This window comes from Dioscorea cayenensis, chromosome 8 (genome assembly GCF_009730915.1).
Source record: "Dioscorea cayenensis subsp. rotundata cultivar TDr96_F1 chromosome 8, TDr96_F1_v2_PseudoChromosome.rev07_lg8_w22 25.fasta, whole genome shotgun sequence".
NCBI lineage: Eukaryota > Viridiplantae > Streptophyta > Magnoliopsida > Dioscoreales > Dioscoreaceae > Dioscorea > Dioscorea cayenensis.
This window is the reverse complement of record NC_052478.1, coordinates 5,633,120-5,649,423: the sequence shown is the minus strand read 5'-3', so window position 1 is coordinate 5,649,423 and position 16,304 is coordinate 5,633,120. Positions and strand designations below refer to the sequence as shown.

General features: G+C 34.3%; 2 protein-coding genes and 1 non-coding gene across 3 annotated transcripts; 1 reads left to right on the top strand and 2 right to left on the bottom strand.

Annotated features, from left to right (window-relative positions):
- Nucleotides 1-47: 47 nt before the first annotated feature.
- LOC120267194 (D-3-phosphoglycerate dehydrogenase 3, chloroplastic-like) lies at nucleotides 48-4,327 on the bottom strand. Its single transcript, XM_039274890.1, has 5 exons — nucleotides 3,793-4,327; nucleotides 1,807-2,183; nucleotides 1,611-1,721; nucleotides 1,420-1,515; nucleotides 48-1,007 (listed from the first exon to the last, which is right to left on the bottom strand). The coding sequence occupies exons 1-5, from the start codon at nucleotides 4,325-4,327 to the stop codon at nucleotides 336-338; spliced, it is 1,791 nt and encodes a 596-aa protein (XP_039130824.1). The 3' UTR covers nucleotides 48-335.
- A 1,863-nt stretch (nucleotides 4,328-6,190) lies between these two features.
- On the top strand, nucleotides 6,191-6,263 carry TRNAA-CGC. The gene has a single exon. It is a non-coding gene; the product is annotated as a tRNA-Ala (tRNA).
- A 5,865-nt stretch (nucleotides 6,264-12,128) lies between these two features.
- Nucleotides 12,129-14,978, bottom strand: LOC120267427 (probable LRR receptor-like serine/threonine-protein kinase At4g37250). The gene is made up of 2 exons (XM_039275073.1): nucleotides 12,955-14,978; nucleotides 12,129-12,863 (listed from the first exon to the last, which is right to left on the bottom strand). The coding sequence occupies exons 1-2, from the start codon at nucleotides 14,603-14,605 to the stop codon at nucleotides 12,169-12,171; spliced, it is 2,346 nt and encodes a 781-aa protein (XP_039131007.1). The 5' UTR covers nucleotides 14,606-14,978; the 3' UTR covers nucleotides 12,129-12,168.
- Nucleotides 14,979-16,304: the final 1,326 nt, after the last annotated feature.

Below are 16,304 nucleotides of genomic sequence, written 5' to 3'. Positions count from 1 at the left end.
AGTTTGAGTGATAAAACCAAAATTACTAGCCATGCTAAATCTCTGAAAAAGCCTTCAATAAAATTTGAATTCCCAACTCTCATTCCAACATTGTTCCAACCACATCAAAGCAGCACCAGGCTACAATATCATTTCCCCTCTTGTGCTAAATTTCAATTACCAATTGTGCTCAGTATGTGAAATCAATAACAACATCAGCGGTTTGATTATTATTTTTCTTGCATCACAAACAAGCCTGTAATTTGAAAACTGAACAAGTGCCAAAATGGCCCTAGGTTTGCTACAAAAAAAACCATCTCAAAATTTCGTGTCGAGAGAGTTCGAAGACGATAGAACTACAGCTTGAGGAAGACAAACTCCTCTATCGCTGGAATCTCACCAATCTTCTTGAGTGATTCTTTGCTTGGTTCTTCATCGACACCAATTGCCATGACTGCCTGCTTCCGAGGAGCGATTCTCCCGACGCTCATAAAACTCACATTAATGTTCTGCTCACCCAAGATATTCCCGACCGTGCCAATCATCCCAGGTTGGTCGACCTGTCTGCACAGGATCAAGCTCCCTTCCATGCTCACATCCACTTGAAATGTTCCAACCTTGGTCAGGTGAGGAATGCCGTCCTTTATCCTGCCCTCAACACTGATTTCACCTGTTTCTGAGATGCCACTAGCGAATTTCGATTCCACATTGGCAATCCGAACCTGTATGAAATCTAGAGGGCTCTCAGGTGAACCATCCAACAAAATTCTCTCTTCGGTGATTTGAACCCCTCGTTGCTTGGCTATGAAATCAGCATTGACAAGATTGACAAAGGCACTTGATATTGGCTCGATCAGACCCTTAGTGATCATTGCGCGGAGCAACCTGGTGTCTAGATCATCAGGAGCTCTTGCAGATGCATAGGTCACCTTCACAGATTTCACACCACTGCCTCCAGCAACAAGTTGAACCACAAGCCTACCAAGTTTTTCTGCCAAAATGACGAAGGGTGCAAGTTCCGAAAGTACCTAGAGTAGAAATGAAGATGGATAGTGGTCAATTAGTAATCAGGAAAATGCTTAGCATCTTGGCACATGATCCAATTAAAAAAGGCATTCATGTGCAAGTTCGAAACAAATGAATAAACAATTATCAGTAATTGGATCATCAGCGCAGCATCCATCGAAAAAGAAATTTTGAAGGACAAATGCTCAATTGATTCTAAATAAAAAAAAAAAAAGAGCACGGAAAGGGCTAACCCTCTTATGATCACAATGAGCTTAATATAACTTAATTAGCTGTTAGTTCCTCAAGTTTGCCAATCCCGAACATCAAGAAATGGTTTTTTTCCAGGTATTTACTTGCTAGCTAGTTGCTCGTTATCAAGAAATATATTACTCCATTAAATTAGTTCACGAAAGGGTTTTGAGAGCATCATACCTCAGCAGGAACCATTGGTGCATTCACTGCAGTTGCAGCAAGCTCACCTTTCAAGGCTCCCACAACAGCCTCTGCTATTTCAACAGCCACTCCTTCCTAAATATTGCATATGCAAGGAATGGTTCAGCAATAAAACTGACAATATAGAATTAGTCACAGTGTAATTACAAAATACAAACAGTTCTGCAGACCTGAGCTTCTGCTGTGCTAGCACCAAGATGTGGTGTCACTGTTATATTCTCATGCAGCACCAACTTGCTGTCTGCAGATGGAGGCTCTTCTGTGAAGACATCAAGAGCAGCCTACTCGACCAAAAAATATATTGTAAACATTTAAAGTGGGTTTTAAATGTGATATAAAACATAAAATGAAAAACAATGAGGGTACCTGTGCAACAATTCCAGAATCCAGTGCTCTAAGCAGGGCTTCTTCATCAATCACTCCACCACGAGCAACATTTACAATACGCACACCTTTCTTCATCTTTGCAAAAGTTTCATCATTGAGAAGCTTTGCTGTGGAAGGAGTAAGAGGCATGTGCAGAGAAATAAAATCTGCAGTTGCAATAGCTTCATCAAAGGTCACCAACTCTACTCCTATTGCGCGAGCACGATCTGCAGCAGCGTAAGGGTCATGCGCAATAACATGCATCCCTAGCCCCTTAGCACGCCTGGCAACTTCAGATCCAACTTTTCCAAAGCCTAACACTACAAGTGTTTTACCGACAAGTGACACACCAACATATTTGCTCCGCAGCCATTTACCTGAAATTAAAACAACAGTCGCTCAGACTGCACATTGCATGGTTTGGGCTCCCTGCATCATTTTTCATGTTCTGTATATTAAGAGATATGTGAGGCTAGATAGGGAAAAGCTACAAGGAACACATATTCAAGCAGGTAAAATGCACATATGCATATTCTAGTTTCAGATGGATCAGGTATTCAACTTAAACAACAAGGGTCGCAGGAGAAGTCTCTCAAAGATGTTAAGCTATAAGGAATGCCGGGTTAACCAAATCTAAGAAAATTTTACAGTGACCTTGTTATCTTTTAGACACTTACCGGAGAAGGAGAAGATTCCTAATCTTGGTGCTTACTTAGCCATGTAATAAAATAACTACTTGAGTAAAAAAACATGTGGTCAAAAAGCCCACCACATTATAAATGGGCCTCCCTATATTTAGGAAATCACCAGAATGCACCAAAAAATGTTTGGTACAACTGCTCCATCTATTCACATAGTAAACATGGTGCATAAGGGTTGTTGAATCCAATAATGAAACAAATGATCTAACTTAGGTTGAGTTTGGATTCACGTTTTCATTACCATCACTATATAGCATATCCAACCATTTATATATATACACTAATAATTATGAACAGACAAATTATATGCTAATAAAAGGGTGTGTGCTTTTGTCTTTCTTTCTCAAGAACTGTTGAGCCTACTACGCGTACACCCAGTATATTATTTTTATAATAATAATGGCAGGCATTGGGCTAGGCACATACTTTTGCATCATAATAATCATCAGGTTGGTGGGTGTTAAATATCAATCAAAACAAATGCAAATGATTATCAAATAAACAACAGAATCACAACTTCATTGTGATATTCGTTGCTAATGACCAAACAACATGAAAAATCTTATAAAACAATCGCCTTTCTGATATCCCATGAATTTTCAGACCTGTCACAGTGATCAATACCAATAGTATGGTTCAATTTCTTTCTGGGTGGAAATCCAAAGGGAATTTTCTCTCTCTAATGTTTCTCAACTATTGGCCTCACCCCTCCCTATTGTTTTCAAGATCATAAATACTTATGCACTATTTCATCCACAAGATACACAAAAATCCATTTCATTCTCAACCATCTATCACTCCTAAAACATTCGAAAGAATGATAATTCAAAATCAGAACCATGATTCCAAAACAAAATCAGAATTAACAAATACCCAATACATGATTCCAAGGAACCTTGTCCTATAAGAAAACTTTCCTGAAAGCTTGATGGATCTATTGCATCAAAAGAATCAGAATATATATATATATATATATTCTATCATCCAGAATCATTGACCTCGATTAAAAAAAAGGGCTAACAAAGCAATCAATCTCCAAATTTTAACAATTAGAAAGGTGTCAGAAAAGCTTAATGGTACCTAAATTGTTATAGAAGATCTACAATAAAACACCTCAAATGATCACAAACTATGACGAGAAACATTGAACAAACAAATGATATTCACTGAAAAAAATCATAACATCCATTTGTTTCAAGTTTAAATCTTGCAACACCTAATAACAAATTTACGCAAAATATTAACAGAAATGGCAATCAGGATCAAAAGGAAAGAAGGAACAAACCAGCCTTAAGAGAGGCATCAGCCTGCGCGATGTTGCGAGCCATCGCCGCAAGCAGCGCAATCCCATGCTCAGCAGCGGCAACAGTGTTCGCCGTGGGAGCATTAACGACAATGCATCCATGCTCCGTGGCAGCAGAGAGATCGACGTTATCAATCCCCACCCCAGCGCGTCCAACAACACGGAGACGGCCAGCAGAGGACTCGAAGACCTCGCGAGTGACCTTGGTGCCACTGCGGACGATCAGGGCATCGCAGAGGGAGATCTTGGTGCAAAGCTCCTCCTGGGTGAGGTTGTAGGAGCAGTCGACGTTGGCGAAGTCTTTGAGGAGTTCAAGCCCAGCCTCGCCGAGCTTCTCGGCGACGAGGACGGTGGGCTTGGCACCAAGGGAGGCGGCGTGGGCGGATACAGAGATGCGGCGGCGGCGGGGGCGGAGGGGGAGGCGGAGGGAAGGGGTTAGGAGGGGAAGGCGGTGGCCGGAGTGGGCGCCGGCGGCGGCGGAGAAGAGGCGGTTGGATGGAGTCGTGATGGTTGCCATTTTGGCCTTTGAAATTTGGTTTTCGTATGTATTTATATAGAGATTGAAAGGGTTTCAGTGAGGTTTAAGCTTTAGTGGAAAAATGTCAAATTAACCCTTTAGTATTTTAGTTATTTGTTTTATTAATTTTGGGTATAAATTATTAAAAAAATTTGTAAATTGACATTTTCGCAAATTTTTAAGGATTAAGTTCACGAATATTTTAGTTAATCTTTTATTTGGTGTTTATTTCTATTTTATATGTTTAAATTTAGTTGAGAATTTTTTAAAAAAAAATAATTATTAGAAGTGCAAAGTGGGTATTTTAATATTATGTGATAAAATTTAAGTAGAATTATAAGTATTAAATATTTATTAAAAATTCTATGGGCCGTTCAAAATCCAGCCACTAAAATAAAAAAAAAATTAAAAAAAAGAGAAATTTTGGTGGAACGAAGGTTTCATTAACGGTGGGTGTTTTGATGGGCATGTGCAACCTTTCCAAATTCAGTGTATCTTACAAAATTAAGAAATTATTATGGCACAAGCACTAAAGATGTAAATATCGGTTACCTTTACAAGTTTATAACATGAAATTAATTTATCTGACTGTGTGTGTGAACCGGCGTAGCCCATCAATTCTTAAATGTTTTGTATTTTGAGAAAACTCAAATTTGAGTTCATTAACTGGTAATTATATATAATAGGTTCTTCCTTGGCTTCCGCCAGTGAGGGGACCGTGACATTTATCGTTCTGTGTTAAAAAAAAAAAAAAATATATATATATATAATAGGTTCTTAGTAAGAGAGACTATGATTTTTTCTTTTAAGAATTGCATCTATTTGCTTTTTATTTCTCTCTTAGATGGAAGACACTTATCACCTATTCTTTATATATATATATATATCACCTATTCTTTATATATATATATATATAATTTTTAATAATAATAATTCTAACAATAAAATAGGTATGATAAAACTGTGATATTAAAAAAATACCTTTAGATGAAAACACACAGTGATATTGGTATTATACAAAATATGTGTGTGTATATATATATATATATATGAGATTTTATCTAGAAAGCATTAAAGTTAATCTTGGAAATGATAGAGATTGCAATTCATCCCGAGGCAAATATCATTTCATATTTTTGTTGTTCTTCTTCATTAGAAGATTTTTATTCATTCAAAATAGTGAAAAACAAGAGAAATTGAAGAATTTCTCCTCACAAACTTTATTGAAATGTCATATAAAGGCCGTCTCTAATTCAGTTCAGTCGCAAAAGCATATATCTCACCTCTTTCAATTTCTGTTGGTTTTCTCTGTTTTGAATGAGTGAAGATGAGCATCATCCTAAAATTAAGGTTAAATAAAGGGTTAATTCTTTGTTTGCAGTCTCTTTAGCCTATGTAAACCTAGACTTACTTTTATAAACAAATTATTTATATCTATCATAGATAAACTAGATAATAAACAAGCAGCTAATGATGGCATGCATATATGCATAGAATATTCTCCTAAATGAATTAATATAAAAACTACATTATAAAAGGCTTTTATTTAACATTTAATTGAGTTATACCATTTTTTTTTTTTAAATGTGGATAAATACAAATTAAAAACACTCAATCTTAGACTTGAAAAATGATTGAAATACTATTTAAATTTTATATCTACATTAAAAAATATAAACTTTTTCGGTAATTTTTATAGAAGTACTAGTATGGAAAAAATCATGGCTTAAAAAGAAAAAAATTAAACCCTATTAATAAAAAAGCCTAGTTTCAGGGAAGTCCCCATTAGTAAGTAGTGGAATGAGTCAGTATGACCCGTACTAACTTAAATTAGAATATTTAAACCAAGATAAACTCACGAATGGGGGTGTAGCTCATATGGTAGAGCGCTCGCTTCGCATGCGAGAGGCACGGGGTTCGATTCCCCGCACCTCCATTCCTCTTTTTGGATGTTTATTGGAATTTACAGCTATTTTTCCTAATTTATGTTTTTTGTTATAATAATATAACTGTATATAATAATATAATTTTTCCTTTTGGTATATAATTATTATTGAAAAATAAATAAATAAAAAAATTAACGACCTTTGGTGAACAAATCAAACAAAATCCACGTCTAGCTGATGAAATTTTATAATATAGAACCCAAATTTAAATTAGGAATTAGATCAAAATCAGGTGATTTACAACTATAGTAAAAAATTTCACTCTTTATATGAAATATAAAAATTTTAAAACAAATTTATTATATTTTCCAAATATATATAATATATATATATATATATATAATCCACTGGAAAAATCAGAACAAGAAGCTGGGCTCCTTAACAATTTGCACTCTCATTGACATGAATCATACCAACCTATTTATTGGGCCAAAAAAAAAAAAATACAATTAAAAAAAATCAACAAGAATAAGAAATTATACATACCCCCCTACATCACTATACATCTGTCATATTAATTTTTTTATTTGTTACTTTGTAATATCAATAGAGCATTAATAATAATAATAATAATTATTATTATTTGCTATTTCACCCCTAGTTAAGTGAAAAATTATATTAATAAAAAGGAAAGAAGGTGGAATATTTCCTTTGGAGAATTGGAAAATTGGAGAATCTGTGTGCTTCATCAGTTAAGTATATAATAGATAGATAAGTGGAAAAGAGGGTGTATATAATATATGTGGAATAGCCTCCATTTTTTTCCCTATTTGTTTGTACATTTTGGAATGGAAATGAATGACATGTTTTTTAAAACTTGTAAATTGTATAACCCATAGAAAAGTGTTTTTGTATAGTCTTAATTCGTTTTAATAAGATGTAAATACTAACCCCAAACTAGAAAACTTAAAAAAAAAAAATGACCACCATAACATTAGCCTAACAGGAAAGGTTTATCCATATTATAAAAAAAAAAATAAAAAAATAATTTATTTTAGAATAAAACCATGCAATTATAATATTTCTAACTAAGAATTTTAAAAACAATAATCTTTATATAAAATCTAAGATTTACCCAAAACATCTCTTCTCATCTTGATTAATATGCTATATAGCCTATATATGTAATTATTTATTTATTTATTTATTTATTTATGGATAGATTTGGCAAACACATGATACCCAGGTAGAGAAGAATCTTTATTTGGAGACTCATATAAAGAGATAATGCAATGAGTGAGTCACATGATTACCAAACACATACAAAGTCTCTACTGTCCTTACCCATAATGAGCCAAACCAACGTCTATATTTAGGTTCCATTTTGTGGTCTCAATCCTCCCTATAGTTTCAACCACAAAACTTGGGGTGGGTTGCCCTTATTTTTATATATATAAAAAAAATCACAATTTTCTTACATAAATAAAAAAATAATAATAATTATAAATAAAACCAAAACATAGTGAGTAAAAAAGAAAGCACATAATCCATCATCGGTGAAAATAAACAACATATAAGGGTAATTTTTTTGATAAGGTATCTAATTATGGTTCTTTTTTATTTTGGGGCTCAAACTTCAATTTACATCAAAATGATCATCAAGCTTTAATTTTGTTTCATCAAAAGATGGTCCAACAAATTCTGGTCTATTTTTAATAATGTAATATCAAAAAATTCTCGATAGTAAGTGAGATAAAATTATTAATAGAATAAATAGTGTGATATATAATATGATAACAAAGAATTTTAGATATATACATCATCAGAAATATGCTAGAATCTCTCGTATTAACATTCGGTAAAAGAAAATTGAAGTTTAAATAATCATTTTGATTCAAATGAAGTTTGAACTCCAAAATAAAAATAAACTATATAGTTTGATGGCCTATTAAAAAATACTTATAATATACATGAAATAATCATCAAAGCGAATCATTTATTTCGAGCTAGAGTTTAAACTTTTGGCCGGATCCAACTCTAAACGTTGTTATTATATTTATATATAATTCCCATTTTTCAAATTTTCAATTCATAGATTTGTCTTGACTTTTAAGTATTTGTTTTATATATTTGTAAATAAAAAAGTGAAGATAACTAGGGTCCACTAGCTAATCTTAATAGAAATCTAGGGGCCTTATAATTTATATGCATCATATGGAATAATAGAGCAGAGCCAGATGGCATCGAGCTTGGATCCTAGTTTCACCAAACTGGGGCATGTATATATATATATATATATATATTGAGATAGATAGATATACTGTATGTGTAAATTTTCAAATATTAATGATATTTCTCACTATTCTTTTACTAATGCATAACAATAATTCAGAAGATAATGATCACTGCAATATAGTTTATAAACTTATATTTTTTATTTAAAAATGTTGCAGATGCCTCATATCCTCATCCGGTTGGAATTCTTCATCGCTAATGTATGTCTCGATTGGTGTGCCAAATGTTATTTAAAAGATTTCTTCATTATTAAGCAAATTTCATGGTTAAAAAGATGATTGAGAATCCTCCAAAGCATTCCCTATAAACAAGACTCCTTCATGCTATTTGTAATTAGAATCTATCCATTCTATTTTCACAAAATTTATAGAGATAGTGTTCTTCTTTTATACTTCTCTGAAAGAGTTTGTTGTACTTTTTTTAATTTTCTTAGTAGTTTTTCTTGGCTTTTGCTGTCGTGATTTTTTCTCACAGTACTCAGATTTTTCATGTTAAAATCTATCTGTTCTTTTCTTGCATTTGATGTGTGTGTGTGATTCAAAAATAAACACTTCCGCAATCGTAACCATTCATATGGCTTGAGTATTTTATATGTAAAGCAATTTTAAAGTAAATTATCATCGCAAATTTTCTAGTTAAAGTCATGATTAAAAAAAAAATTAGAAGTAAAATTAGTACTCCACATATAAAAGATGTATCAATTACAATGTCCACATGAGTGACAAATTAAATCAAAGTAAAATATAAAAACTATATGGAATGTTAGTTTCTTTTTTAAGATATAAATTAAGCATAATAAATATGCCTCAATTAGGAAATGTTTTTACTTATCATTTTATGCATGCTTAAGTCAGATTGAAGATCTATGTCAAATCAGGGAAATCTGAATTTTTTAAGTAAATAATTAAACATATTTGGATAATTTAAAAATATCAAAAATAATTATTTTGATAAAAAATACTTTCTTTAGGACTTCTTGTAAATATTTTATTTATTTTTTATATAAAATTAAGTATATATTTATTGTTCGGTATATTTATCATGATTTTCAAAAGACAAAACTTGAGAAGTCTCTCCCAACAAAAAAAAAATCTGAACTTTCTAAGATATTTAGTTTTTACTCATAAAAGACTTAACAACCCATAAAATGATCTTTCTAATCCAATCTTTTAACAACAGTTGATTCTGCTTCTTTTATTAGCAATCATATAATTTCTTTAATTATAATTTATTTATTTTCCCAAATAAAAAATATTTTCCCATCTTATTTATTTATTTATTTATTTCAAATTTTCCTTTTTCAAATCAATGAAGAATATCACTAAACATGTCAGAGAAAAATCACTTGCAAACTCCTCAGTTAGCATGCTCATGTGTATGTAGTAACCAAGCAAACAAACTAATGAATTGAGCTTGCCCTACAAAACCAAAAAAGATAAAGATAAAGATGTAATTTTCTTTTCAAAAAATAAAAATAAATAATATCTTTAACATTCCACGTGTACCTAGTATTAATTAGATTGGACGGTGCCGGTCCCCATGTTCTACAAAATAAATACATGGTAGCACAATAGTAAGTAAATGTATTTCTGATTCATGTTTGATGTTTTTGTTGGTGGATGTGATGGTGTGTGTTGTATACTGTGAAAATTGAAAAGTAGCATAACTTCCGAGTGAGTTATGAAATCCCAACTCATCATGCAACAGTACCATCATTCACATGCTTTCTTTTACTCATCTGGATGTATCCTCTTGGCTTTACTTTAACTTATTAATTACTCGGATATTTTTTTGGTACATGTATGATCTCATAAAATCACAATCATGATTATTGGCTTCACTTTAACTTTTTAATTACTCGGATACTTTAACTATTTATTGGTTTATTACACTGAAATAAAAAAAAAAAGGAAACTAAAATTCAAGCTTTTTAAGGTAATATGTTGAATTAAAAAACCAACATATATATCATCTTAGTTATGATTAATAATCATTTATTTATTTATTTAAATTTATTTGTAGTAGCCTATGTTTGGATTTTTTAAAAAAAACAGCAAACACTTATTTTTATGATGTTACGCATGATATCTGAAAGATTTATTTTTTACTATCACGGACCATTTTAATCAAATGATTTTAATATTAAAAATTGTCTTTTATGTTAATGTGCATTCATTATATTCAATTCTTTAGACTTAATAAACAACATGAGCATGTAGGTAGACCATGAATTATTTGGATTTTTCTTACCCCTTTTTTTAAATTTGTACTTATGTTTTTTTCTAACAAATTAATAAATTAAAAAAGTTCAATATATTAAAAAAAGGATAGAGATGAATAGAGTTCATAATGATAGAAAAACCATCAAAGGGAAATCCAGGGCTAGTTCAGACTTAAAAAAAAATAGAGATAAATTGATGTCATTTTCCGTGGTTTGACCTCAAAATGTTTGATGTGAATAAGTTGGACTTTCATTGATTTTCTAATAAGACTATTTAAGATCAAATATGACAACTTACCTACATATATCAATAGAAGGTGAAAGAAACATCTATTAATATATTTCTTTTTATTAGTACTTACCATCATAACAAGTTTGACAACTTTATTGAAAAATTAAATGATGTATACAAAGATACTGTTAAACAAATGAGAAATTCAAGAGTTATGTGGCTGAAAAGAAAGAAAGAGCCACATGAAAGTCACAAGGGGAACCAGTTGGAAAGGACATAAACTTTATGTCCTAATATTTGGACATATCTTTGGTGGACAAACATTACACTTCACTGATATTCCCCCTGCTAAAATTACTAGATGACTTAGTGAATTCAATAATGAAGTCAGAGTACCTCTTGAAAGAGTACTGCTACAAAGACCTATTGAAATTATTTAGTGCATAAGAGATATGAAGAGGTATGGAATTTTCACCTATGCTTAAATTGTACCTAAAAAAACATTACAAAGTACACACCTTAGGTAAAAACATGCTAAGGAAATATATTTATATTTCTATGGTGTTGGTGTTTTTATGGAAAAAAACATGATCAAACCACAATTCACACAAAATAAATGCAAAATTAACTTCTCAGCTTTGCATGCACTCATGCTATTTGTCTATTTTATCAAAATATATACACAGAGAACCAAAAATCTAAAAATTTAAAAACATCCATAATAAATCATCATTAAATCATTATCTAACATTTATTATTTTATTATAAAACTAACCCTGAAAATAGAGTTCGCATCATTACCTCTATTTCAGGGATTAAAAATGAAACAACAAGTTAAATTGGTGATCTAACCACTGCTATGAAAATATCCCTAGATATGTTTTCTGCGGACCTCTCAAAAAAACTTATTGTCACATATATATATATGCGCGTGTGTATAAAAGAAAACAAATTTCCACATTTGAGTTGGTTGCTTCAAAAGTAACTAGAAGCAACTAAGTATGCATCAAAATTTGGAAGACCTCCCTCTGAGAGTGAAATACAAATCCCTCAATACAAACATAGAAATACAGATAAACAACAGCAACAACCACTTCATGGTGTGTCTAAAAATTAACAAGTTAATGACACCAATCAGTTAGTGAATTCAATCTACTAACCATGATAAATAAAAATAAAACATACAGACACACATCTAGATCATGCTTCAGATTGTTGAAGAAGTAGAAGAGGAAGAATTTGATGGAATTTTGTCAAGGATTTGAAGTGCATCCTTCATAGAAGGCCTTTTTTGAGGAGAAGCTGAAGCACAGGCAAACCCAAGCTTCAACAAACTGAGGACAGCTTCTTCTTTACCTTGAACTTCACCACGCAATGTCGAGTCGACCATTCGAAGAACTCGGTTTCGCTCTTCGACGATGAAACCAGCATTCCATTCACTCAGCTCTGCATCGGAAAACAACCGGCCAGAGATGAGCTCAAGAAGGATAACACCAAAGGAGTATACATCCCATTTAGGACTTGGCTTCAGATTCTTGAGATACTCCGGAGCCTGATAAGGCAATTGGGAAAGCAATACACTGGAGGAACTAGTAGGACTAGGACTAGCCCCGGCCACCGGGGAAACATCAGGTAGGCTACTTTGAGACAACGTCGAACGCTTGCTACCAAAATGCCTCGCCGAGCCGCCACCTTTGTTAGCATAGTCACCATATAACAGACGATCAATGCCAAAGTCCCCCAGCATAGGCTCTAAATCACTGCTGAGCAAGACATTGCTCGGCTTGACATTCCCATGAACGTATTTCTTTTCATGAAGATACGATAAACCTCTTGCAAGACCTCTGGTGATCCTCAACCGAGCATCGAATGAGAGATTATACGGTGATGAGCCGAGTTTCTCTACAACAACAAAGGCATTGTGTTAGATATTTGGTCTAATCTTTTTCTTGTAGGCATTTTATCAAACAGATAGAGTGCAAAGAGGTTTTACTAGTGAATGTGATGTTGGCGAGACTGCCATTGGAGGCGTAGTCATGGATGAGGAGCTTCTCATCGGCACCCCAGTAGAAGCCACGGAGACGGAGGAGGTTAGCGTGGCGGTGCTTGGCGATGCTGCGGACTTGGGCTTCGAAGTCTTTGAGCTTCTCGGCGGAGCTTCGCTCGCCGATCCGGCGGACGGCCAGCGCTGTGCCGTCTGCTAGCACAGCCTTGTAGACGATGCTGGCGCCGGTGGCACCAAGGATGTAAGCTGAGGCCTTGAGCAAATTCTCCAGCTCTAGCTCCATCTCGCCGTCGACCATCACCAGCGTCGCCGCGTTTGCTATCGATGATGATGATGATTTCCCGGTTACGGCTTTGTCCTGTTCTTCAGCTTCGGTTTCGTCGGAGCTTGTTGTCTCTTCCGACGTCTCCTCGCTTTCTTCGCCACCCCTGCTTCTCCAGCACCATGGGAAACCTCTTGTTTCTCTTGAAGCTGGGATCTCGTTCGTGAGATTTTTGGACATTGATCCTTGTTGGGATTGCTTCTGCTTCTTGGAATGGTATACATAGAGAAACACAACGAGCAAGAGCCCTATCCCAACCAAATCTCCAGCCGTAATGGCGGCGATCACCGCCGGCCGGAGCCCACCATCTCCCCCACCTCCACCCGCCGCAGCCGCCGCTGTCCCCCCTTGCGGAGTCTTCGGTATCGCCGCGAACGCCGGAGGAGACGTCGACGTCCCCGTCGTGCTCCCATTCGGCGGCGGCTTCGTCAAACTCGAAGGAATAGGACAAAGCTCCTTCAATGGCGCCCCACACAACCCCGGATTCCCAGCAAACGCCGCCGCCTTCTGCGAAGCCAAAACCCCGGCGACCGGAATCTCGCCGGTGAGATTATTAAAAGAAAGATCCACCGTCGCGTTCTCCACCAACCCCGACCCAAAACCCTTCGGAATCTCACCCATCAACCTGTTATACGACAAATTCAAGTACCGAACCCCATCACCTCCGGCGAACCCCGCCGGCAAAGTTCCATTAATAAGATTAGAGCTCAGATCCAGCACAGCAAGCCGATCAAACCCTCGTTCCGGGATCGCTCCACACAAATAATTGTTCGCCAGCGAAAGCACAGTTAAATTCGGAAACACCGACAAGTTCCCGGGGAGCTTTCCGGTGAGCGCATTATCAGAAAGATTGAGCATTTGCAAGCTCGGCATAGACACATTCTCACCACCAGGGATCTCGCCGGAAATCTCATTGTTAGACAACGAGACAACCCGAAGCTCCGACGCATTGAAAAGGCTCGCCGGAAGAGTACCATTGAGCAAATTCTTAGAAAGATCAACGTGACGAAGATGCTCAATAAGGCCAAGATCAGGAGGAATGGAGCCAAGAAGCTGAACATTAGGCAAAACCAAGCTGATAACACGAGACTCAGTGGTGGTATTACCATCTTGAACAGGGAAACCCATGCACATAACACCATTCCAAGCGCATGGAGTGATGTCGTCGTAGTTCCAGTCGGCAAGAACGGAAAGAGGGTCAGAAAGAATGGAGTACTTTAAGGAGAGGAGAAGAGTACCATCAGAATTCAAAGCAAGAGACAAATGGAAGAAGAGAGGGATGAAGATGGTGGTGTAGAGAAGGATGAGCATGGTCATGATTGTATGAGAGAAGCATGAGAGAAAAAGAGACGGTCATCTAAAGAAGAAAGAGAGAGAGAGAGAAAAGAGGTGTGAATACACCTGCTCCTTTTGTTTGGAGATGGAGTAGTTCAGCAAACCGAGGTTAGTGAGGGATTAAAAAATAGTGGTTGAGAGAGAAGGGAAGAGAAAGGAGGGGTCAAATGGGAACAGGAGCATGTGAGGAATGGAACTATGGAAGAAAGAGGTTGAGAAGGGGGTGAGGGAAAAAACAGGGGAAAAGATTGAATGTCAGACGGTTAGTTTTAATTTGTTTTTGAGTTGGAACTTTTTCCCGGTGGTTTTTGTGGGGGATGGAAAAGGAGGGAATCTATATGCTGGCAGGAAGGACAGGTTTAGTGGGGTTTGGTTCTTTTGAAGGAATTTTTTCTTTTCTTTTTTTGTGGGTTTTTTTTTTTGGGTTGAATTTGTTGTCTTAATTTTGTTGTTATATATAGTACTTGATTTTCATAATTGGGTGTTTGGTTAAGGATGGAGTCATATATGATTTGAAAATGTTGTTGTTGTTATTATTATTGTTATTTTTAAGGCATTAGATTTTTTTTAAGAAACATTAATTTTTAACTAGTTTAGTAAGATGGGGATTTCTATTAATGATTAGACTTTTTTAATGGATTTCTTTTTTATGTAAAAAAAAATTTAAATTCAAAATCATTTGCTATGTAAGCTCAATTTTTGGCATTTGAACCATTTTTTTTCTCAAAGCATTCAAATTCTATCTGTAACTAGTTTTTATTTCTGTCAAAAAAATATATTTTTTATTTTTAATGTAACATTTGAGTCAGTGAAAACAAATATTTAAAAAAATATATCTATTTTCCTCTATTTTATTAATTTTTCGTTTAAAATTATATTGATAAAATTAAAAAAAAAAAAAAAGAAGTAATTCGATACATTTCTACATGATAAAAAAAATAAAATGATAACACCCCCGGTAACACGCGGTTTCATATTATATTTCACTCTACCCGAATCTCTAATGGTACTACTACTTCATATTGTATTTATAAACTATAAACCAGCATTACTCCGTGATCAAGAAAATTAATAATATATACATCAATAAATAAGGCCAATTAAGTAACTTTTCAGAATCTGTTATCATATAACTTTTGACGAATAAATAAATGATATATTTAACTTGTGTTTTTTCAAAATTTTCAAGGTGGTAGAACCCTTTTATTAAAGCCATAGCAATATTTAGAGGGTCCACAACCACAAGAGACATCATTGTAGTAAACACATGCTTTGTGGGTAAGAACAAATTGAGTCTAGAGTACTGTAAAAGGTTGGGAATCCAATGAAGGTGATTATTATGGTGTGGAGATTAACAAAAAAATTTTGGTACTTTTTATTTGGAGGGAAGATTCAAAGATGAGAAATTGATTTTTGTGGCCCCACTTAACTTGATATACAACAAGTGATTGAATAGATGATTGAGTTGGGTCTTTCTATTTTTCATGAGTTCATTTGCATGAAAATGAGAGCTTACTTGTTAGGTGACTTAGGTCTACTATTATGGCTCCTCCTTTGTAGATAAGTGGTTTTTTTTAAATAAAAAATAAATTGGATAAATTACTTATAAATTCATATAAAATATATATTAAACCATATAATGAAAAGGTAAAATGTATAAATAAATATATAATGCAGTAAA